The 26,185-nt window shown below is 41.9% G+C and overlaps 1 protein-coding gene across 1 annotated transcript in view; it reads left to right on the top strand.

Moving 5' to 3' along the window:
- Window positions 1-26,185, top strand: part of EXOC5 (exocyst complex component 5) — a 50,070-nt gene that overhangs the window by 13,680 nt on the left and 10,205 nt on the right. The window contains exons 4-11 of the mRNA XM_063440525.1: window positions 15,219-15,413; window positions 18,747-18,811; window positions 19,556-19,584; window positions 19,676-19,785; window positions 20,896-20,940; window positions 21,027-21,167; window positions 23,011-23,093; window positions 24,798-25,007. Of these exons, the coding sequence (XP_063296595.1) occupies window positions 15,219-15,413; window positions 18,747-18,811; window positions 19,556-19,584; window positions 19,676-19,785; window positions 20,896-20,940; window positions 21,027-21,167; window positions 23,011-23,093; window positions 24,798-25,007 (878 nt within the window). The remainder of the gene's footprint in view (window positions 1-15,218; window positions 15,414-18,746; window positions 18,812-19,555; window positions 19,585-19,675; window positions 19,786-20,895; window positions 20,941-21,026; window positions 21,168-23,010; window positions 23,094-24,797; window positions 25,008-26,185) is intronic.

Here is a 26,185-nt window from a genome sequence, read left to right as displayed (position 1 = left end):
CGACCTGTCACTCAAGTGTCCGATATCCAATCGGCACTTGTCAGAGGCGTGCTTACCATCCGGAGCCAGGGTATTTAAGCTTGCTTCTCTCTTCAGCTCATTGCCCTGTCGTGGTTCTAGCTTGTCTAGTCACTCAGTGCTCTGGTATTCTAGTTTGCTCTATTTGGTTTTGACTCGGCTTGTTGTACTACCCTGCTTCTCTGTTATCCCTTGACCCGGCTTGTCTCTCGCTTATCTGTCTTCTCGTTCCCTCGACCTCGGCTTGTCTCTGACTATTCTCTATTACTCTCGGTACGTTAGTCCGGCCATTCTAAGGCCCGGTATACGTACCTTTCCACTCTTTGTACCCTGCGTGTTGGATCCCTGTCCCGATCCTGACAGCCATGAACCATATTCTCCAATAACCGGTATGCCGTGAACCATATTCTCCAATAATCGGTATGCCATGAACCATATTCTCCAATAACCGGTATGCCATGAACCATATTCTCCAATAATCGATATGTCGTGAACCATATTCTCCAATAACCGGTATGCCATAAACTGTATTCTATGATAACCGGTATACCATGAACCATACTCTCCAATAATCGGTATGCCATAAATGGTATTCTATGATAACCGGTATGCTATGAACCATATTCTCCAAGAACTATATTCTTCGATAACCGGTATGCCAGAAACGGTATTCTATGATAACCGGTATGCCGGAATCTGTATTCTATGATAACCGGTATGCCTGAATCTATATTCTATGATAGCCGGTATGCCAGAATCTATATTCTACGATAGCCGGTATGCCATAAACCGTATTCTACGATAGCCGGTATGCCAGAAACCATATTCTTTGATAGTCGGTATGTCAGAAACGGCATTCTACGATAACCGGTATGCCAGAAACGTCATTCTACGATAACCGGTATGCCAGAAACGTCATTCTACGATAACCGGTATGCCAGAAACGGCATTCTATGATAGCCGGTATGCCATGAACCATATTCTACGATAACCGGTATGCCAGAATCTGTATTCTATGATAACCGGTATGCCGGAATCTGTATTCTATGATAACCATACCTACTGTAGATCTACAGCCAAAACTGCTGTTAACTGTCACTTTCCTGTGTACACACATCTTCCAAATACTCTGATTATTTGACTCTATGTTCATTATTAGTGTCGTATTATATGCCTACACTTTACGAATCATACATTAATTCTAGAGCTGCTTTCATCAAATTATATAACTGTAGCTCTCAGTTTGCTTAGAGCAGGGCTCGACAAATCCCAGGCTCGGTCGTGTAGGAATTTTGTCATGGCGCATTGGGATTTGTAATCCCATTCAGCGGTGGCTGGCCTCTGAGGGAGCATGGAGGCGGCCCACTGAGGGAGCTGTTATCTTCCTGCTCTGCTCCGTCACGCGACTACAGTCATGCTGGAAGCCAGGATATGACATCTCTCCATCCCTATATTTTCCAAATGTTGGTAATTATGTGAGTGCGTGTGTCTGCCAGTGAGTGTCTGCTTAGGTGACAAGCCCTCATCTGATCACATAGGAAAGGTGTTTATACTTGCCTTTCTTCCCACACCCTGTTGGACTTGCTGCCTCCATGGCTGAGATAATCAATCTTGATGATCGCTGCCAAACCAGTGCTTTTCCATAGTAAAGCATTGGGAGGCTATTGCGCATGCGCTAATCAGCAACTCCTCATATAGATGCATTGAATCAGCACATTTCTATGGGGAAAATTGAGCGCCTTCATGCAGAGCATGGAGATACTGAATGTAGGTTCTGCACACTGTGCAGCACTAGACTAGGAATCACCTCTAGTGGCCATCTGAGTTACTGTAACTATAAGTGTTACTAGGCAGTAATATAAACACTGCTTTTTCTCTGCAAAGGCAGCATTTTACTTTGAAAAGCTAGCAGGGACAGGAGAACCACTAAATTAAGCTGTGGTGGTTCTAGTGACTATAGTGTCACTTTAAGAATTATATTTTTATCAATGAAAATAAAGCTTTGTTTAAGAAACTGGCTCCTAAATTCCAGGCAAATTTGTCAAGCCCTGGCTTAGAGGATATACCTGTATTTCACAAAACACATTGTCCTCTGCTTGGTGCCCCTACCCCCGGTTTACACCCTTCATTTTTGTATTGATTAATATTGTACTCGTAAAACTGCTTTCATGGTACATCCTACGTTGTGTGGATCCTTTGTCTGTTCCTAACTGGCAGTGTTGGAAGTTCCTGCTCTTTGTGTGTGTTTAGATGTTTGATTTAGAGGGTAGAGAAAGCCAGTGTAAGGACTGGCAAACATTACTCACCAGAACATTACATTAAGTTTTCCATATGTAAATGATGGCTGCCTGTGATTATATTATATTCATAATCTCTCAGAGATGCAGAATTTGTATGGCCTGACACTGGAGACGTGCAGTTCCGGGCGCCGGACAGGTAATTTGTTTTGACGTTTAGCCGTACTCCGGGTAAGCGGCAGGGCTACTAGAAAGAGGACAGTGTGGCAGGGAGTGTGTGCACGATACTTCCAGCACTTGCAGACCTCAGATGTCGGTTCCAACCCGCTCTAGTGAGTCAGATTGCATTGCAGACTCCGACTGTAGGATTGATTTAAAGACTGCAGCTGGCAAGATGGTTAGAAATATTTTAAGGGGGTGGGTGGAGTGGTAAGTGCCAAAATGGCAAATTCATGTTGTAGTGCAGGGGTGCCCAAAGGCAGATGCCCAGATGTTTAGAACTACAGCTTCCATGATTGCTTTGTCTTTCTAAAGCATTCTAAAGGCATGCAATGCATGTAGGGAGTTGTAGTTCTACAGCATTTTGGGATCTACCTTTTGGGCCATAGTGGGATCAGATGTGTTTTGTGCATGCATAAAGAGTAATGCAGATCATTCTGGAGTTTGCAGTCTAGATTTAATCAAGCATAAAACACTTGGGGAGATGGCAGCGTCCTGTTACATGTAATATTAATAACTAACATTATGATTGCAGTCCAAGTTATGAGAGGGCATTTGCTATATCCACTGAGTTAGTCCTGTAGTAATGCTGTCCACATCATCTATATTGCAAATAATGAAGTATAGTCTGAAAATTGTGTAAGAGTTGAAGGGAAGCAGATAAGGCTGTTGATGGGGTTTTGAAAGTCAGTATCTGCAAATGCCTGTGTTTAGTTTTGAAAGCATTGGCATGTTTAGAATTATACGTACCGAATAAGGGAAGTCCCGGGTTCCTTACTTTCAGTGGAGTGTGTTGTAAACAGCTTTGGATAGTGGGGTTAAACATGCTGTAAACAGCTTTGGATAGTGGGGTTAAACATGCTGTAAACAGCTTTGGATAGTGGGGTTCATATAGTAAAAGGGCGAGTCGTCTGAATTCCTTACTGGATCCCCTTTATACACAAATAAAAGCATTGCATTGGCCCTTAGGTCTCTGCTGGAGAGAGCTTTGTCTCCTGAATCAGAATCTTTCCTCCGGCCTTTAATCAATATATCAACAGCCTGACTCCCCTATTGTCCTTTCCCCTCTGCTAATAAGTGGTCTGCGTGTATACCCTTGCAGTCTCTCATTTCCTCTCTAATTTTTTTTATTTATTTATAATTTTTTTATTTATTTATAATTTTTTTACCAGGATGGATACATTGAGATTTCTCTCATTTTCAAGTATGTCCTGGGTCCTCAAAACATTTCATTGATACAATAGGATACAATATTACAAAAATACAATATACAAACTATAAATATATATACACATACAAACATATATAAATTTAATACATAACTGGTAATAAATATATTCAACCATGACAGGTGCATTCTGTGCTGAAGTATATTGCCATAGATCTCTTAAACAATTTTAGATTGAATGAAGATTTGCCTGTGTCCCTAAGATTATTCCATAATTGCGTCGCTTTGTAGAAAAGGAGGATCGAGCCACTTTATTTTTGTATTGCGGTATGCTAAATATCGTGCTAGTACTGGATCGGAGGTTATAGGAGGTTGGAACAGCCAGGGAGAGCATTCTAGTCGGGTAGGGTGGGAGCTTCCCAGAAATGCTCTTATGCACAAGGCTGGAAAGATGAAAAGTGCGTCGGGATTCCAGCGACAGACAGTTTAGCTCTTTTAACATGTCACAGTGGTGGGTAAAGTAATTACATTCTAGTGCAAAGCGGCAGAACAAATTATATAACGTATTAAGTTTATTAATCAGAGCAGAGGTATCATCTCTGGAAGATCTACTCAAGAATACCTGTATTCCTGTTTCCTTTAAACTCTTATTTTAAAATTGTGTTCTATTCCATCTCCCTCCCTATACTATCACTACTTAATTGATACCTATATCTCCCATCCCGATCTTCTGTTCTTGTTTTGCTTAAAGCTGCTGTGATCATGTCATTTTATGTTCATTCTTTAAGACTTTTTGTTAATTGTTTGTTTACCTAGTGTTACTACTCACTGATAATCTTGTAAATTTATGTTCATGGTTTATGACTTTCACCTATCTGATCCTTCCTATCTTTTTATCCCAAATGTTATCTCCTTTTAGTTTTTCATCTCGAATTAATTACCTCAATAGCCCCATGTCTCCCCACCCATAATAGTGTGTTTTATTTCTTTTTTTTCTAACCTCAGACCTTATATTTCAGACTGGGCCCCTTAAAACAGCATTAACACCCAGCACTCCCAAGCAACCAAGTCCTGCTGAATCTTCAGAGCAGAGGTATCATCTCTGGAAGATTGCCCACCCACCCCTCCCCACACCATCCCACCCCATGGTCGACAACTTACTTATAGATAGTGCACATCAGCTGGTTTCCTTAACACACCAATCAAATCACTAAACCTCTCCTCACCTGAATTTATTTAACACACTGCATCCTTACATTGGTTTAATCACTCATTGATATTTGTGTGTTTGTATATATGATCTACATATCTATATAATACACTTTTTCTAATGTTCTCCCTTCTATTTTTCACTTTAACACTAACTTCTCTCATCACTAAAATATCCCTATCCTTTCACTCACCTGTCCCTAGCAACACCATAATTATTACTTCCACCTTACTCCCCTCCCCTCTCTATTCATCCCATGCACTCTACACATACCTTTCCAGCCTATCTCCACCAACTCCTCCCAAATCCTCTACATACATACCCTCCTACAAAACTTTCAAATCCTACTCCCACCTTCACTTCCTTTCTATCCTTCTGCTCCTAGCTGCTGGTGATGTCTCTCCTAACCCCGGCCCCCTCGCAACAAACTCAGCACATACTAACCCAAGGATCCACACTAATCTCATACCCATCTCATGTTCCTCTAAATCCTCCTTCAATACTGCCCTCTGGAACGCACGCTCTGTTTGCAATATAACTAAATCCACTGCTGTCCATGACTTCTTCATCTCTCGTTCTATTGATTTACTAGCCATAACAGAAACCTGGCTCTCCCCCTCTGACACTGCCACCCCTGCATCTTTGTCCTTCGGTGGTCTCCAACTTACCCACAACCCAAGAAACTCTGAATGTAAAGGTGGTGGTGTTGGTTTTCTCCTCTCCCCTCACTGCTCTTTTAAACCTCTTCCCACCCCCCCTTCTCTCTCTTTCCCATCATTTGAAATACACTCAATTCGCCTTTTCAAGCCCTTCTCTGCTAACATTGCTGTTATTTACCGCCCCCCTGGTTCCCCTCTTCTCTTCCTTGACCACTTTGCTGCCTGGCTACCCTATTTCCTCTCTTCTAACATTCCATCCCTAATTCTCGGGGACTTCAATATTCCTATAAACCCACCTTTGACCTCTGCAGCCACCAAACTACTTTCCATGACTTCCTCCCTCGGGCTATCGCAGTGGGCAGATTCTCCCACCCATGTAGCTGGCAATACCCTTGACCTAATCTTCACTTATGCATGTACAGTATCTAATATCTGCAACACTCCATATCCACTCTCTGATCACCACCTCTTATCATTTGCTCTCACATACCCCCTCACCCAAAAACCTCAGCCTAACCCCCCTCAACTCAGGAGGGACCTTAATTCTCTTGATCTCCAACAGTTGTCAGCTGACATTGATTCACAACTGCTGTCCATCCCTTCCCTCTCCTGTCCTTCACAGGCCATCTCCATATATAACTCTACTCTTACATCTGCCTTGAACACTGCAGCGCCACTCCAAACAAGCACCTCGAGGAGGACCCGCCCCCAACCATGGCATACTAAATCAACGCGCTACCTGCAAAGATGCTCCCGTTGTGCTGAACGCTCATGGAGGAAGTCTCATACACAATCAGACTTTCTCCATTATAGATTCATATTGTGTTCATACAGTGCAGCCCTTGCCCTTGCCAAACAGTCCTATTTTTCCACTCTCATTAGTTCATGTTCCCGCAACCCCAGGCGTCTCTTTCACACCTTTAATTCTCTTCTTCGCCCTGCTGTGGCCACCCCCAAAACTAACCTTACTGCTGATAACTTCGCATGTTACTTCACTGACAAGATTGAACAGCAAAGGAAAGAATTCTCCCCTCCTTGCCTTTCTGTTTCTCAATCACACATAGATCATGGCTTTCCTACCCTTCAGACATTCTCCCCAGCTACTGACCAAGAGGTGGCTGCTCTTCTTTGCTCCTCTCGCCCCACCACTTGCCCGCTCGATCCTGTCCCATCTCACCTTATTAGATCTCTCTCCACTTGTCTCGTGCCTTCTCTAACACACATCTTCAACTGCTCGCTCTCCTCTGGCATCGTCCCTGCTGACCTTAAACATGCCACTGTAGTACCTATACTAAAAAAACCATCCCTCGACCCATCCACCCCCTCTAACTACCGTCCCATATCCCTGCTCCCTTTTTCCTCAAAGCTTCTGGAAAGACTTGTCTTTACCCGTGTGTCTCATTTCCTCAATTCCAACTCTCTCCTTGACCCTCTTCAATCTGGCTTCCGCCCTCTCCACTCTACAGAGACTGCCCTTATCAAAGTTACTAACGACCTAATCGCAGCTAAATCCAAAGGCCACTACTCCATACTAATTCTTCTTGACCTCTCAGCGGCCTTTGACACCGTTGATCATGCTCTCCTTCTTCAAACTCTTCAATCGCTTGGTCTCTGTGACTCTGTCCTCTCATGGTTTTCCTCTTATCTCTCCCAACGCTCATTCAGTGTCTCCTTTTCTAATGATACCTCCTCCCCTTGCCCTGTCTCAGTTGGAGTTCCCCAAGGCTCCGTCCTTGGTCCCCTTCTATTTTCTCTTTATACTGCCTCTCTTGGCAAACTTATTACCTCTTTTGGATTTCACTACCACCTGTATGCTGATGACACCCAGCTATATCTCTCCTCCCCGGACCTCTCCCCTGCCGTCCTGCAACGTGTCACTGCTTGCCTTTCTTCCATCTCTGACTGGATGTCCTCCTGCTTTCTGAAACTCAATCTCTCAAAAACTGAGCTCCTTGTCTTTCCTCCTCCTAATACTGATCCTCCTCTTTCGCTCTCCCTCCAAGTTTGTGGTACCAACATCAGTCCATCCTTGCAAGCGCGCTGTCTTGGCGTCATACTTGACTCTGGTCTCACCTTTGAGCCTCACATCCAGCATGTTGCCAAATCCTGTAGATTCCATCTTAAAAACATAGCCCGCATCCGCCCCTTTCTCGCACCAGATACTACCAAGGAGCTTGTCCATGCTCTAGTAATTTCCCGCATGGATTATTGTAACCCTCTCCTGATTGGTCTCCCCAATAGCCGTACTGCACCCTTACAGTCCGTAATGAATGCTGCTGCTAGATTGATTTTCCTCTCTAGTCGTTTCTCTCACACCTCACCCCTCTGCCAGTCCTTACATTGGCTTCCTGTATGCTATAGGAGTCAATTCAAGGTACTAACTCACACCTATAAAGCACTGAACAACTCTAGCCCCTCTTATATCTCCTCACAGATCCATAGGTATGTCCCTTCTCGGTCTCTCCGCTCTGCCCGTGACCACCTCCTGTCCGTTGTCCGCACTCGTACGGCCAACTCGCGCTTGCAGGACTTCTCACGGGCGGCTCCCTTCCTATGGAATAGCCTGCCTACCGCCATCAGACTCTCCCCTAGTCTTGCATCTTTTAAGAAGTGCCTTAAAACCCATCTCTTTAGGAAAGCTTATGGCCTCCAAGACTAACCCTTACCTCACATACCTGTCTCTTGCCCTCTCCTAAAGGGCAGCCCACCTTATTTGATTGTAAATTCCTGTCCTAATGTGTTTTACACCCCACCTCCTATAGAATGTAAGCTCGTTTGAGCAGGGTCCTCTTCAACCTATTGTTCCTGTAAGTTTATTTGTAATTGTCCTATTTATAGTTAAATCCCCCTCTCATAATATTGTAAAGCGCTACGGAATCTGTTGGCGCTATATAAATGGCAATAATAAATAAATAAATTAAGGTGGGTTTGTGGTGCGGTTGCATACACTACATCCCCATAATCAATAACCGGCATTAGCATTTGTTGCACTATCTGTTTCCTTACTGTAGGGCTTTGGCAGAATTTGTTTCTGTACAGGGCACCTAGCTTTGGGTAAAGTTTTGAAGAAATGTTTTTAATGTGACGGCCAAAGGATAGATTGGGATCCAGCAACATACCTAGATATTTAAAAGAGCAGCCTGCTGTCAGTGTGCGATTTGAATTTGTTCTGATACACAGTTGTTGATTTTGTAGTTAATGTAATGTAGGTACAGTTCCAAAGATCATTCTAACGGTTTTGTCAGTGTTTAGGAAGAGTTTGTTATCCGCTATCCACTTTTCTACCTCTGTGAATTGGTTTTGGGGCACAGCCTCAAGCTGCGGTAGCTTGGGTTTACTAGCGTAGATGACGGTGTCACCTGCATACATGTGTACAGTTAAGGATTTGCAGACGTAACGCAGATCATTTATAAATTATGTGTATACCCTTGCAGTATCTAATTTCCCCTATGCTAATACATGGTCTCCGTGTACACCCTTGCAGTATCTAATTTCCCCTCTGCTAATACGTGGTCTCCGTGTACACCCTTGCAGTATCTCATTTCCCCTCTGCTAATACGTGGTCTCCGTGTACACCCTTGCAGTATCTCAATTCCCCTCTGCTAATACGTGGTCTCCGTGTATACCCTTGCAGTATCTCATTTCCCCTATGCTAATACGTGGTCTCCGTGTATACCCTTGCAGTATCTCATTTCCCCTCTGCTAATACGTGGTCTCTGTGTATACCCTTGCAGTATCTCATTTCCCCTATGCTAATACGTGGCCTCCGTGTACACCCTTGCAGTTTCTCATTTCCCCTCTGCTAATACGTGGTCTCCGTGTATACCCTTGCAGTATCTCATTTCCCCTCTGCTAATACGTGGTCTCCGTGTACACCCTTGCAGTATCTCATTTCCCCTCTGCTAATACGTGGTCTCCGTGTACACCCTTGCAGTATCTCATTTCCCCTCTGCTAATACGTGGCCTCCGTGTACACCCTTGCAGTATCTCATTTCCCCTCTGCTAATACGTGGTCTCCGTGTATACCCTTGCAGTATCTCATTTCCCCTCTGCTTATACGCGGTCTCCGTGTATACCCTTGCAGAGTCTCATTTCCCCTATGCTAATACGTGGTCTCCGTGTATACCCTTGCAGTATCTCATTTCCCCTATGCTAATACGTGGTCTCTGTGTACACCCTTGCAGTATCTCATTTCCCCTCTGCTAATACGTGGCCTCCGTGTACACCCTTGCAGAGTCTCATTTCCCCTCTGCTAATACGTGGTCTCCGTGTATACCCTTGCAGTATCTCATTTCCCCTATGCTAATACGTGGTCTCTGTGTACACCCTTGCAGTATCTCATTTCCCCTCTGCTAATACGTGGCCTCCGTGTACACCCTTGCAGAGTCTCATTTCCCCTCTGCTAATACGTGGTCTCCGTGTATACCCTTGCAGAGTCTCATTTCCCCTCTGCTTATACGCGGTCTCCGTGTATACCCTTGCAGAGTCTCATTTCCCCTCTGCTAATACGCGGTCTCCGTGTATACCCTTGCAGTATCTCATTTCCCCTATGCTAATACGTGGTCTCCGTGTACACCCTTGCAGTATCTCATTTCCCCTCTGCTAATACGTGGCCTCCGTGTACACCCTTGCAGTTTCTCATTTCCCCTCTGCTAATACATGGTCTCCGTGTATACCCTTGCAGTATCTCATTTCCCCTATGCTAATACGTGGTCTCTGTGTACACCCTTGCAGTATCTCATTTCCCCTCTGCTAATACGTGGTCTCCGTGTACACCCTTGCAGTATCTCATTTCCCCTCTGCTTATACGTGGTCTCCGTGTATACCCTTGCAGTATCTAATTTCCCCTATGCTAATAAGCGGTCTCCGTGTACGCCCTTGCAGTGTCTCATTTCCCCTCTGCTAATACGTGGTCTCCGTGTATACCCTTGCAGTATCTTATTTCCCCTATGCTAATACGCGGTCTCCGTGTACGCCCTTGCAGTGTCTCATTTCCCCTCTGCTAATACGTGGTCTCCGTGTATACCCTTGCAGTATCTCATTTCCCCTCTGCTAATATGCGGTCTCCGTGTACACCCTTGCAGTATCTCATTTCCCCTATGCTAATACGTGGCCTCCGTGTACACCCTTGCAGTTTCTCATTTCCCCTCTGCTAATACATGGTCTCCGTGTATACCCTTGCAGTATCTCATTTCCCCTCTGCTAATACGTGGCCTCCGTGTACACCCTTGCAGTTTCTCATTTCCCCTCTGCTAATACATGGTCTCCGTGTATACCCTTGCAGTATCTCATTTCCCCTATGCTAATACGTGGTCTCTGTGTACACCCTTGCAGTATCTCATTTCCCCTCTGCTAATACGTGGTCTCCGTGTACACCCTTGCAGTATCTCATTTCCCCTCTGCTTATACGCGGTCTCCGTGTATACCCTTGCAGAGTCTCATTTCCCCTCTGCTAATACGCGGTCTCCGTGTATACCCTTGCAGTATCTCATTTCCCCTATGCTAATACGTGGTCTCCGTGTATACCCTTGCAGTATCTCATTTCCCCTCTGCTAATACGTGGCCTCCGTGTACACCCTTGCAGTTTCTCATTTCCCCTCTGCTAATACATGGTCTCCGTGTATACCCTTGCAGTATCTCATTTCCCCTATGCTAATACGTGGTCTCTGTGTACACCCTTGCAGTATCTCATTTCCCCTCTGCTAATACGTGGTCTCCGTGTACACCCTTGCAGTATCTCATTTCCCCTCTGCTTATACGCAGTCTCCGTGTATACCCTTGCAGAGTCTCATTTCCCCTCTGCTAATACGCGGTCTCCGTGTATACCCTTGCAGTATCTCATTTCCCCTATGCTAATACGTGGTCTCTGTGTACACCCTTGCAGTATCTCATTTCCCCTCTGCTAATACGTGGTCTCCGTGTACACCCTTGCAGTATCTCATTTCCCCTCTGCTTATACGTGGTCTCCGTGTATACCCTTGCAGTATCTAATTTCCCCTATGCTAATAAGCGGTCTCCGTGTACGCCCTTGCAGTGTCTCATTTCCCCTCTGCTAATACGTGGTCTCCGTGTATACCCTTGCAGTATCTTATTTCCCCTATGCTAATACGCGGTCTCCGTGTACGCCCTTGCAGTGTCTCATTTCCCCTCTGCTAATACGTGGTCTCCGTGTATACCCTTGCAGTATCTCATTTCCCCTCTGCTAATATGCGGTCTCCGTGTACACCCTTGCAGTATCTCATTTCCCTTCTAATACGTGGTCTCTGTGGACACCCTTGCAGTATCTCATTTCCCCTCTAATACGTGGTCTCTGTGCACACCCTTGCAGTATCTCATTTCCCCTCTGCTAATACGTGGTCTCCGTGTACACCCTTGCAGTACCTAATTTCCCCTATGCTAATACGCGGTCTCCGTGTACGCCCTTGCAGTATCTCATTTCCCCTCTAATGCGTGGTCTCCGTGTATACCCTTGCAGTATCTCATTTCCCCTCTGCTAATACGCGGTCTCCGTGTATACCCTTGCAGTATCTCATTTCCCCTCTGCTAATACGTAGTCTCCGTGTATACCCTTGCAGTATCTCATTTCCCCTCTGCTAATACGTGGTCTCTGTGTATACCCTTGCAGTATCTCAATTCCCCTCTGCTAATACGCGGTCTCCGTGTATACCCTTGCAGTATCTCATTTCCCCTATGCTAATACGTGGCCTCCGTGTACACCCTTGCAGTTTCTCATTTCCCCTCTGCTAATACGTGATCTCCGTGTACACCCTTGCAGTATCTCAATTCCCCTCTGCTAATACGTGGTCTCCGTGTATACCCTTGCAGTATCTCATTTCCCCTCTGCTAATACGCGGTCTCCGTGTACACCCTTGCAGTATCTAATTTCCCCTCTGCTAATACGTGATCTCCGTGTATACCCTTGCAGTATCTCATATCCCCTCTGCTAATACGTGGTCTCTGTGTATACCCTTGCAGTATCTCATTTCCCCTCTGCTAATACGTGGTCTCCGTGTACACCCTTGCAGTATCTAATTTCCCCTCTGCTAATACGTGATCTCCGTGTATACTCTTGCAGTATCTAATTTCCCCTATGCTAATACGTGGTCTCCGTGTACACCCTTGCAGTATCTCATTTCCCCTCTGCTAATACGTGGTCTCCGTGTATACCCTTGCAGTATCTAATTTCCCCTATGCTAATACGCGGTCTCCGTGTACACCCTTGCAGTATCTAATTTCCCCTATGCTAATACGTGGTCTCTGTGTATACCCTTGCAGTATCTCATTTCCCCTCTGCTAATACGTGGTCTCCGTGTATACCCTTGCAGTATCTCATTTCCCCTCTGCTAATACGCGGTCTCCGTGTACACCCTTGCAGTATCTCATTTCCCTTCTAATACGTGGTCTCCGTGTATACCCTTGCAGTATCTCATTTCCCCTCTGCTAATACGCGGTCTCCGTGTACACCCTTGCAGTATCTAATTTCCCCTCTGCTAATACGTGATCTCCGTGTATACCCTTGCAGTATCTAATTTCCCCTATGCTAATACGTGGTCTCCGTGTACACCCTTGCAGTATCTCATTTCCCCTCTGCTAATACGTGGTCTCCGTGTATACCCTTGCAGTATCTAATTTCCCCTATGCTAATACGCGGTCTCCGTGTACACCCTTGCAGTATCTAATTTCCCCTATGCTAATACGTGGTCTCTGTGTATACCCTTGCAGTATCTCATTTCCCCTCTGCTAATACGTGGTCTCCGTGTATACCCTTGCAGTATCTCATTTCCCCTCTGCTAATACGCGGTCTCCGTGTACACCCTTGCAGTATCTAATTTCCCCTATGCTAATACATGGTCTCCGTGTACACCCTTGCAGTATCTAATTTCCCCTCTGCTAATACGCGGTCTCCGTGTACACCCTTGCAGTATCTAATTTCCCCTATGCTAATACGTGGTCTCCGTGTACACCCTTGCAGTATCTAATTTCCCCTCTGCTAATAAGTGGTCTCCGTGTACACCCTTGCAGTATCTAATTTCCGCTCTGCTAATACGTGGTCTCCGTGTACACCCTTGCAGTATCTAATTTCCCCTCTGCTAATACGCGGTCTCCCTGTACACCCTTGCAGTATCTAATTTCCCCTCTGCTAATACGTGGTCTCCGTGTACACCCTTGCAGTATCTAATTTCCCCTCTGCTAATACGCGGTCTCCGTGTACACCTTTGCAGTATCACATTTCCCCTCTGCTAATACGTGGTCTCCGTGTACACCCTTGCAGTATCTAATTTCCCCTATGCTAATACGTGGTCTCCGTGTACACCCTTGCAGTATCTCATTTCCCCTCTGCTAATACGCGGTCTCCCTGTACACCCTTGCAGTATCTAATTTCCCCTCTGCTAATACGCGGTCTCCGTGTATACCCTTGCAGTATCTCATTTCCCCTCTGCTAATACGTGGTCTCTTTGTATACCCTTGCAGTATCCTGTTTTCACCTACTGCTGTTTATTTTGTTTGATATGGGATTTCCTGACGTGATCTGTTTAAATACTCCGATTCAGTGCTGTGACAAATTAAGATTCATTATGCACTGGAACTTCAAAAGGACTCATTTCTTTGTGTAAGAATCACTTAACTGCAGCTGCAATTTTTTAGTCTTCTAAATAAGCATAAATAAAGCTTTTGTCAAGTCACTTAGATCAAGGCAGTAAAGACAAAATATGAAAGTATTTAATTTTGTGCAGTAGCTGCAAAGGTATAAGATGAGTAGGGAATGATTCTGTTTACATGAATATATTAGTTACACTAAGGGTCACCATCAACCCAATGCTATCTGAATTGTGCCATCTGGGTCCCTGATATTTTTAAATTAATCTCATGTCAGCAGTGAGACCCCTCAGAAAATAGCGCTACCTAATTTCAGACAAATTTCGCTGTTGCAATAAATAATAAATGCAAGGTAAGAGAAGGAGTTGAGGAGATTTAGTGTTGAGAATGTTGTTATAAAGTTGATGGCGGTTACAGTGAACCAGATCTGTGAGATTTTAGGCTAGTTGATATCGTTTCCCTGGTCTGTATCAAGAGAATTGCATCAGCCAAATGAAAGGAATTTGATTGTAACTTGCTGCATGTGGCAAACAACTGAACTATAGCCCAATGGAAGTGCAAAATCAGTTGAAATAGCCATGTTTGTGTTTTAAGAATAGCTGAATAGAATTCAGTTGCTCTCTGGCATTTTGTTTAAAGAATCTTTGTATCATTGTTCATGGTGTGCAGTATTGGCTATCAGCCTGTATGAAGGTTTGTGTTTGTGTTGAGGTGTGAATGTAGGTGTGCACGGATGTTTGTTTGCGCCTCTTTTATCCTCTCCATGTCAGCGGTCTCATTTTCCCACATCACTAGCCTTCTCAGTCATGTGCCAAGTTACTCTTTATATTGTTATCCCTCTCCTTCCCATACATATTTTTCTGTTTGGTCATGCCCATTTTGCTTGCACTCTATTCTCCATAATATTAATAGTTATGAGACTCCCATATGTGCTTAGCTTGGTCCATATGGCTACTAAAGGATCTGCACCTGGAGTTGCCCCATTTTGTGAGCATTCTTAAACTGTGTCCTTCTCCATGTGTGCATCCTTCCATAGATTTGTTATATTGTGTATAAACGTATAAATCACGTACAGATTCTAAATTATTTCTACATTTTTGCCTTTGCAGGTTGCATTTCAACATTTCCAGGAACTAGATGAACATATTAGCTATGTAGCCACCAAGGTGTGCCACCTCGGGGACCAGCTGGAGGGGGTAAACACACCACGCCAACGTGCTGTGGAGGCACAGAAACTGATGACCTATTTTAATGAATTTCTGGATGGAAATCTGCAGTCTGATGTATTTAACAACTCTGAAAAGGTTAGTGCTATCAGCTGGGCATTGAGGGATTCCACTGGCAACCAGCTATGCCCTAATTACAAGGGGCCACTTACTGTCACTGAGACACTAACTCGTTACACAAATGTAAATTAACAGTATCACATTGTTAGGGCTGATAAAGATTGGCTTTTTTTTTGTATGCTTAACCCCTTAAGGACACAGCTTCAGAAGCTGGACATACCCTTAAGGACACAAGCAATTTTTTCATTTTTTGCTGTTTGTGTTCAACTGCAATTTGCATCTCTCTCATTTATTGTACCAACACATATATACCGTTTTTTAGACAACAAAAAGGGCTTTAATTTGATGTGACCTATACATGTATAAATTCTCATTTATTACAAAAAAATGTGGAAAAAAAACAAAACGCTTTTTTCCCCACGTTTTGGCAATAATAATGTGTGCATAATATGTACAGCTTAGGAAAAGTAATTCAAAATCAATTAATTTATGTGTCTTGATTTGCAAAGTACATAATATGTGTAGGATTTCAGTTTATTTTGAAAGTTACAGGTCACAAACTACAAGGTCTAAAATAAAATTTCAATGTGAAACAATTTTAGAAGTTGGTATGTTTGTCTTGGAAGTTTAATACCCATTACAGGAAACAAAATTGCCACACAAAAGTATATATTTATATAAAGTAGACATCACAGGCTATTTACCTAAGGTTAGTGTGACACTTTTTGCGTAACCATTTCACCGCCAATCTCTGCTAAATATTGGAGTAAAATTGTGTTTTTTCTCTATTTTGGCATATTCACATATAACAAGGTTTTTGTAATGTGTATTTCGTAAATCTAGTGTGTGCTATCCCTGTACAGAACCCCACATTGTGTTCAGCTACATCTGCTGAGTACAACGATACCCCCATTGTATACCTTTGCCCCTATTCTGTGAAGCTACAGTGCCATATAGGAGACCATGCTATTTCAGTTTCTATAGTTGGAATTTTCATAGATGGTCATATGTCTGAATTTGTGGCATTATAGCCATTTGACTGTTCAAATAGCCCCATAAAGGCCTTCCATTTGAGAAAGCAGACACCCAAGGGTATGTTATTAGGCATATATTATACCTTAACTTGCCACCATGTTTTCACCAATTTATTTCAAATTTTGTGGTGAGAAAAATTTTTTAATTTTTTTTACATACATGTTGCATTTTCGCTGGGTATTTCTTACATTTGATAAGTGCCACTGTCTTAAATTCCCCCTAAGTATTCTCAGTTACCTCTTCTGAGTAAAACAATATGCCCAATATATGACCCAGACACTATTTTGTGAAGTTACAGTGCTGTGAAAGAGATGTGATAAGTTCAGGTTTTTAAGTGTGAATTTACATGGAGAGTTTTAATGGGTCCGTATTCTATTTTTAAATATGTTAGCAGGCTGCTTTTTCCAATTACCCCAAAAAGGCATACTATTTCTTAAAGAAGACGCCCAAGGGTATTTCAAATGGCAAATTCTGAACCTTTGCGTGGGATAATTTTTCCGTTAGCTTGTATCAAGTGCAGTGGTAAAAAGCATTTTTTTCTGCCTTTTTGACACACAGTGAGTTTGTACTGTATATTTTGCAAACCTTTTGTGTGCTACAGCTATATAATACTTCCTATCTTGCTCAGCTGTGTCATCTGAGCACAGCAATACCCCCATATGTACCTTTGCCAGGTATATGCGGACATTGAAGGGGCACATTTGAGACACAGCCATTTAAGTTTTTTCAAACTTTACATTTTTACGCTGTGTCCATACCCCACTTTGGAGGTGTGTTTGTAGGTTAATTATTCCAGCTACCCCATAAAGGCATACCATTTCCTAAAGAAGACACCCCAGGGTGTTTCAAAAGGCATATTTGAAACCTTACCGTGGTATCATTTTTTCGCTAGCCTGTACCAAGTGTAGCGGTAATACGCATTTTTCCCCTTTTTAAATTTTTTTTTAACTTTTCAAAAGTTTTTTTTAACTTTTCAAAAGTTTTATTTAGCATTTAACAACTTATTTTACTATTTTAAAACTTTGTTTAAACTTTTCAAAAGTTTTTTTTAACTTTTTATTGTTTTTTTTAACTTTTAACCCCTAACTAGCCTAACCGTAAATCCCCAAATTTCCCCAATAACTTCTACCCACCTTAGCTAAATAAATAAATATTTTAAAATATTTAAAAGAATTAATTAAATATATTTAACCCCTGAGGATTAAAAAAAATAAAAGTTAACCCTCAGGGGTTAAAAGAAAAAAATCAGATCACAGTGAAATACTGTGATCTGTATTTTGATCACTGCAGGCAGTGATCAAAGGGCAGGGAAGGGGTTACATTTTATTTGAAAGAGGTGAGGGGGGGTGGGATTTTGCTACAAACACTTTTTTTTTTTTACAGCCAGAGACAGATCAGCACCAATCTGTCTCTCTGCTGTTCACAGCTCACACGGAGCTGCAGGGAAACAGATCGGGTTTCACTGCAGCATGTGTGATCACTCTGACTCCCGGTCAGAGCGATCACATGGGCTGTGAAAGTGAAACTGCCCATGGTAGTGTGCCTCCGATAGGGAGACACACTACAGGAAGATTAACCCCACGATTGCCGCGATTGTGGCAATCAGGGGTTAATTTTCATTTATGACGGAAATTTTCCGTCCAGCGTCCTTAAGGGGAGTGCTGCAATGACGGAAAATTTCCGTCATGCGTCCTTAAGGGGTTAAACCCTTTTTGTTAGTTTTGATATAAAATTACCATATGAGTAAAATAACTTTGAGCTACTTAAGGGAATTTCAATTCAAACGTTTGTGTAAAAAAAAAAAAAAAAAAAAAAAAGAAAATGTGAAACAAACCAAAGTAAAGTAAACAACTCAATAGCTTTAGGATGTGGGCACATTAATGCAATGCAAAAACATTGTAATAAAATGTATTAGCTAGCATTTTTATTGTACTTGTATTGGTTAAAGGAATTACAGCTAATTTAATTTTGAAACAGTGGGTGAACCTGCTGGATCATAGTAGGATATAATATAAGTTTAGAGGTCTCATTCTGTAATTGTCAGGCTAATGCAGGTGTCCACTTTGCCGTCAGTCTGGGGACATCAACGAGATCAGCCAAAGTGGAGAGGTTTTGTTGGTGCCAGTATCCTGTGTGGGGACGGGATGCCTCCAATACTTACTGTGGCCCATTATGTAGCAGGATGAATGGATAATTTTGTGTATCTGTACCTTTTCCGCTCCTCTGTGTCTGACTGCGGTCTGGCTGTGTGTTCTGTTGACAGGATGGTATTGAGTTCTGTTGTGTTTAGTTATATGATTTGTATGTTTTATTTAGATAAAAGAAGCTGCTGACATAATTCAGAAATTGCATCTGATTGCACAGGAGCTGCCATTTGATCGGTAAATATTTTTGTTGTAACCTTCAAATGAACACAATAAATCATGGATTGGAATTGTATCCACAAAATATAAATATATATACAAGGGTACTTTTTATTTTATTTTTTTCTATTATATAAAAATATATATATATATATGTATGTGTGTATGTATGTATGTATATATATATATAAAAAAAATTTAAACATGGGGTGCGGATCTAGCACATAAACTTACCAAAAACATCAATTATGAATATAGATTGCAGTTCAAACATAAATCTTAAAATTATGCAAATTTACACGTTTTAAGTTTCATTTCTTTGTTAATCTTTTATAGAAATATTTGAGAAGTGAAAATCTTTAGACCGTATACAGCATCCGTTATCCTACAACATTTCACATACGGTCTGAAATATATGTATAAAAGAAAAAATACACATTTTCTCGCATACAGTAGGTTTGACAAAAATAAATTAATGAAAATGGTCAAATATCTTGCTTGTAGGTATGTGTAAGAAGCCAGATGGCATAACTACTCGTACAGCTTACTGATAATAGCAACAGAATGTAAAGTTAGAGAATAATGCTGATATATCGTAAGAAGAGTTAAATCATATATTTCTAAAATGCAGGTATGAGCAATCTTTAAAGCAACCTCTATAATGATAAGAGCCATACCCAAGTAGTAATTCAGTCCTCCCTGACTATTCAAATGGTTTGATCTTTGAGGCTTCCTTTACTAAAATGTGGCTTTTTTACACAGGTTTGCAGAGGTAAAATCAAAAATTGCAAGTAAGTTCCATGTTAGAGATTCTTGCTGTTTTTCTTTCTCTTTTCGAACTCATGTTATTGTAAAGCTAACAATACTGTTTGCTCTGTACAGGTAAATACCACGATCTGGAGCATCAGTTAATTCAGGAATTTAAAAGTGCTCAGCGCAGAGGAGAAATCTCGCGTATGAGAGAGCTGGCCGCAGTTTTACTTCACTTTAAGGTATGTTTTTCAGTCGTAGATCCTGGTCAGGTATAGTGTTGAGGTAGGGGTTTAAGTGCTGGTGAACTTAAATAATAAATATAGTTAAATGGATACTATAGTGCCAGGAATACAAAGCTTATATGATATTACCCTCCTCCCAAATAATTAGGAAGTGACATTCCTCATTCTTTTAGGAACATAAGCGGGGATGAATGTTTTGTGCTGGGAAAGCACCAGCTTTTGTCTAACTGCTCACAAAATTGGAGGGACTGCACTAATAGATTACTTGTACCATAACCACTACAATATGCTCTAGTGGTTATGGTACGTAGAGTGCCTCTTTAAAGCTGCTTTGCCACAACCCCTCCCCCCCCCCTCCAAAATTAGCATTTTATAAAAAAAAAAAAAAACCTTTAGGAGATGCTCATATAGACTCTGTTCGTATTTCTCTGAAATTCCAACCCAGTCAAAATATATCATAAGACAAAGTAGGGACTGCGTTGTATTATGTATTTTTCCTACTCCTGACAAAAAGGCGGAGCTACTGCTGTCAAGCCTAGTGACGGCTTAGGGGGAAACGGCTAGTGACGGCTTAGGGGGAAACGGCTCTTTCCATGGTCTAGCGGATCCTCATTAGACATCAGTGTTTTACTCTTGTGCATGCGCGAGAGTACCACACTGATGTCTGCTCCTTGCAGAACAGGCATCAGGAGCAAAGGAGGACCTCACGGAAGATGTCAGCGGCCACAAAGGACCGTTTCAGGTAAGTAAAAAACTACCTTCTCCTGCACAAAGCGGCCACTGTAATGCAAACAGAGAAATCACCATCAGGGGTCTTTACAGAATGTGCAAAGTCATTTTAATTTATAGGGGTCCTATAGTGCCAGGAAAACAAAGCTCCCCTCCCTCGCACCCCGCCCCCCACCCACCCATTGCACTGAAGGGGTTAAAACCCCTTCGATGAATTTATTTCTTTTTGCATCCTCTGTATAAGTCATGTCTGTTTTATGCATTTACTGTTCTCTTCAGCCACATTTAGTTGATGCGGATTATATTTTTTATACATATTTTTTTTTTCTACTGCTCATCCGAAATCCTAAATGTGCATTATTTTTCTTTTCTTTGCAGGGATATTCTCATTGTGTGGATGTATATATAACTCAGTGTCAGGAGGTAAGGTATACAGTGTTATGCGCTTTTAATACATATACATTAAGAATAGGAATTAAACAATATAATAACTGATTTTCTGTGTTTAGGGTACATTTGTTAAAGGAGATATATTTGAGAACTGTGCTGTGTTGTGTCAGCGTGTTAATCGAGAAGTTGGTGACATCTTCAGCAACCCAGAAGTTGTTCTGGCCAAACTTATCCAAAACATTTTTGAAGTCAATATTCAGGTATGCAATATATTAATGCTGTTTTGGCATCATGCTATGTTCTATTAGTGAAACAATTGTAGCATTATCATGCAGTAACATATTAGTACTGGTCTGGCATTATGCTATGGATACATACATTGTGAAATTTGATGGGAGCACCCACAGCAGAAATGGGTGCATTCCAATACGTTTGTTTCTTTTTAAAGAAACACTATAGGGTCTGGGACACACATGTTAAAACCACCATCTAGGCCCCTCTGGTACCCCCTTACCTTCCTAAATATAGTAAAATCTTACTTGTATTCAAATCTGCTGATTCTGGCTCTGCCACTGACCTGCGTGCATGCCTGACATCATCAAAAGTGATTCTGTGAGCCAATCACAATGCTTTCCAATAGAATTGGGTGAGACTGTCAAGATGGCAGATCAGGGGCAGTGCCAGCACAAGTCAAACACAGCCCTGGTCAGTCAGCATCTCCTCGTAGAAATGCATTGAATCAATCCATCTCTATGAGGAAAGTTCAGTGTCTCCATGTCGAGGGTGGAGACACTGAACTGCAGTACTGCACAGTGTGCAGCACTGCCCCAGGAAGCATCTCTAGTGGCCATCAGAGGAGTGGCCAGTGGAGTTATCCCTAGGCTGTATGTAAACACTGCATTTTCTCTGAAAAGACTGTTTACTGCAAAAAGCCTGAAGGGAATGATTATACTCACCAGAACAAATACAATAAGCTGTAGTTGTTTTAGTGACTATAGTGTCCCTTTAATGTGAGCACACCCAGAATGCAAATGTGACAAAGATTGAAATCTGTTTCCTCTTTACACAAGAGGAATAGATGAATTAGGAAGGACCAACTGCTGCCATCTACTGGTCTATAATACCTGGATATTGCTCATGTATTAGAGCAGTGTTCCCAAACCCAGTCCTCATGGACCACTAACAGTCCAGGGTTTATGTATATCCCTGTTTTATTCCAATGAAGTTACTGGCAAAACCTAGACTGTTGTCCTTGAGGACTGGGTTGGGGAACACTGTATTAGAGGATCTGTCCTCGGAAAATAGCTTTAACGTTAATTAACGAATTAAGATCTTTTAGCCTTTTTGTTTATTGTGCTACTGCATCTATCCTAAATATATTATTGGTCTACTTTTAAATAGAACAGTTGACATATTTAATTAACCCTGTTCTCCTATTAACTCGCTTAATCTGCCCTACTTACACTTGGTTTGCCCTTCAGTAATTACTGCCACTTTCAGAGAAGTTCCCACCTGATAGAAATGTCCAGATGCTTGCTGGTTGGTGTACGTGCTCGCCAGATGGGAGTGATGAGGCACAGCGCTAAAAGTGAATGTTTTATTAATTGTTTGCTTCTCAAACACATTAAGCATGAAATAAGTTGTTTTCAAGGGCTGCAGGGAACAAGTTTAATTATCTTGCCCATTGGTTCATTCACATCCTAACTGGTTATTGACATAATAAGCCTTTAAGCAGTGCCAGGCAACAACAGAACCATGCCTTACCATGCATTAATGTGTCTTTCATTACTGTAAGAAAGGTATAGTGATTAAAAGATCAAATTGTATATTCCATAAATCGATAAAATAATAGTATGTTCACTCTTGCGGTAGTGCCATCATGTGAAGTGTTCCCTTGATCCGTGCGTTTAGATGCTGCCAGGGATTGAATCTTGCCTTCAGCGGTGTGAATGCACTCTCCACAGGATCCTGTATGGAATATTCACACTGAGATGAAAGGAATGTGTCCATCCGTGATGTTGTTTTGACAGGATGCGACTCATTGAATGATGCGCAGATAATGTGTTCTTGAAGTGTGCTAAGATTTTTATATTTTTGTTTCAGACTTTTGTTAAAGACAAGTTGGAAGAATGTAAGAAATCTGATGCAGAGCAATACCTTAAGAATCTGTATGATCTGTACACAAGGTATTAAAGGGTTTTATTAATATGGTTTGTGGAAATCCTATGAATGTTTTGTATTGGGGCACTTGTTGCAGTGATTTTATGATTACGTGCTTCGAAATGCCAATTACACGCAGTGTCTGAGACCAGCAGACTTTCAGTCACTGTCCATACCAGTCAGACATTACTTTTGGTGACTCTTTGCAGAAGAGACGCAACTCTAATGGGGAAATTAGTAATGCACTGCATTATCACCCACGGGCTGCAAGATGGGTTAATATGATGACTCAATATTGTGGGTCAGTAGGATGACTGTTGCTTATTATATTCCCCAGTAGCTATTTGGTAGCCTTTTGATGGCAGACATTTCCTACCTTTGCTCTCTTGGGGGATGTCTGACTATTATCACAGATGCTTGTGTGTAAGTTGGAGATACCTGTCTACTGGCCAGTGTTACAGGCCACCATCAATACAATGGGAAAAATGTAGGAACTTTGTGGGCTGAGATTATTTCACTTTGTGCTGTCCATTGGTATTTTTCATATACTGACTCAATATATGTCCTTTCACGTAAATATTTTTATTATAAAATATGAAAAACATTTGTATTATCTATGTATAATTCTAATAAGATATTGAGCGTTGTCCTCGTAAGTTCTATAAAAAAAATAAAAGTTGTATCTAATTAATTAAATGTCTTCTGCCCGTCCACAACTGTTTGACTTCTTACCTGTATCTACTGGGTGATATTTCCCTCTCGCAGCCTGAAGTGAAAGCTGGTATCCCCTGTTAGGAGCTTCCATTAGCTCTCCTGACCAAAGCCTGGCATCTCAATGCAGCTTCCGGCTGTAAAAAGGCAGAGAGTAGCACCTGACAGATCCCCTGGTAAGAAATTAAACCATGACTTCTTACTTGGAGAGGAACCAGGGCACTCCTGGTACCATAAACATGACTTCGTGCTCACTGGTAATGACGCTTGAAGTGTTCCTTTAAGTAGAACATTTGGAATAAAAATAAATAAATAAACACACACTCACATCTTTATTTAAAAAAACAAAACAAAACAGATGACAAGTTTACTTTAACAATGCTTTATTTACAACAGTTCCTCCAGTTGGGCCAGCTGAATGCAATCTCTTCTCGAATGTTGTTGTTGAAACATCTGTATTTCACATTAGGATTTTGCCAAGCTTTTATGTCCGGTTTCAGGGGCAACTCATTGTTTATTATAAACCTTCTGATTTTAATGAATTTAACATAGCATAACTTAGCATCGTTAAATTAAAAAAAACAACAACAACAACAAACAAACCATGCAGCCTACTGAAACCAGATATACAACTTACATGGATATTTTTAATTTAGCCATAGCATTTACACAAATGATTGGTTAATTAGGCACCTTACTGTTTATAAGGCTACTCCAACCACAAACCCTGTGTTTTAAGAAAACACTGGCTTGGTTCGAGTATTCCTTCCAATAAACTTACCTCTGTTCCTGCCTCGAGCCTAATCCTCCTCAGCTGAGGTCACTCCACCTAGTTCCAAGAAAACAGGAAAGGGATCTATAGCGATAGGAATAGAGGTTTGTATTACTAACACTATAGTTTTCCTTTAATAACCGTATCTGCACTTTAGCACATCTGTTAGCAAAGTATGCTGCAATCTGCGTTGCGACATTGAATTTTTTAAATTTAATTCACATGTAAAAAATTTTATTTCATCTAGAACTACCAGTCTTTCTAGCAAACTAATGGAGTTCAATCTGGGTACGGATAAACAAACCTTTTTATCAAAGTTGATCAAATCGATATTCATCACTTACCTGGACAACTATATTGACGTTGAAACTGCTTACTTGAGAAGTCGGAGTTCGGTGATTTTACAGCGTTTTTACGATTCGAAGAACCACCAAAAGAGATCTATTGGAACTGGGGGGTAAGCATTTTAATGTCAATTTTGCAGTCTGGCTTAAAATTAATGTGACTTAAAGGACCACTATAGTGCCCTGAGGGTGCCCCCACCCTCAGGGTCCCCCTCCCGCCCGGCTCTGGAAAGGGGAAAAGGGGTAAAACTTACCTTTTTCCAGCGCTGGGCGGGGAGCTCTCTGCCTCCGTTCCTCCTCCGTTCTGCCCTGTCGGCTGAATGCGCACGCACGGCAAGAGCTGCGCGCGCATTCAGCCGGTCGCATAGGAAAGCATTTACAATGCTTTCCTATGGACGCTTGCGTGCTCTCACTGTGATTTTCACAGTGAGAATCACGCAAGCGCCTCTAGCGGTTGTCAATGAGACAGCCACTAGAGGATTTGGGGGAAGGCTTAACCCATTTATAAACATAGCAGTTTCTCCGAAACTGCTATGTTAATAAAAAAAAATGGGTTAACCCTAGCTGGACCAGGCACCCAGACCACGTCATTAAGTTGAAGTGGTCTGGGTGCCTAGAGTGGTCCTTTAATGTTTTTTTTTTTTTTTTACTTTTCTTTATTTTTGTCGCACACAGCATTTTTGTTCAGCGTTCTCTTCGCTGTTCCTCATTTTCTCTTGCTCGGCTTTTCAGACCACTAACACGCACGCTGAGAAACTTTTCCTTATAAATTAGAGCATTATAAGAGTCATTAATTAATAACACACTTTCACACGTTTTCAACTGCCTAGATGTGTAACTAAGCTATAGCAGAACAATTGCACAGGGCATGCACAAAATACTGCTGTTCGCCAATCAATAAAAACAAAAACCTACAGAATCAAAACTCTGATTTTGCCACAAGTCTTGCAATTTTGCTTTATACGATTTACATTTGACTCTAATCCTTTTTTGTTTTCTCTGAAATTACACCCATGTTAGAATAATCTCTCTCTGCCATTAAATATTGTTATTCCAATAGAATCTTGTTGGGTTTCACATAAGGAAATCATAGAGGAAAAGGTTTAATCAAAATCCTTATCAATCTTATTAATCCTCTTTACAAGGCCGCGATATGTGATAATATATACAGTAGCGATATGTTGCCGAGATCTTTAGCATGGCAACACTCCAAGAACGGTTTATCAATTTGACCTGGGTTCCTTTGATTGCCCTCCATCTCTGCAAACGGAAGCTCTGCGCAGAGCTAAGC

The sequence above is a fragment of the Pelobates fuscus genome, chromosome 13, assembly GCF_036172605.1.
Source record: "Pelobates fuscus isolate aPelFus1 chromosome 13, aPelFus1.pri, whole genome shotgun sequence".
Taxonomy (NCBI): domain Eukaryota; kingdom Metazoa; phylum Chordata; class Amphibia; order Anura; family Pelobatidae; genus Pelobates; species Pelobates fuscus.
This window is presented reverse-complemented; position numbering and strand designations above follow the sequence as displayed.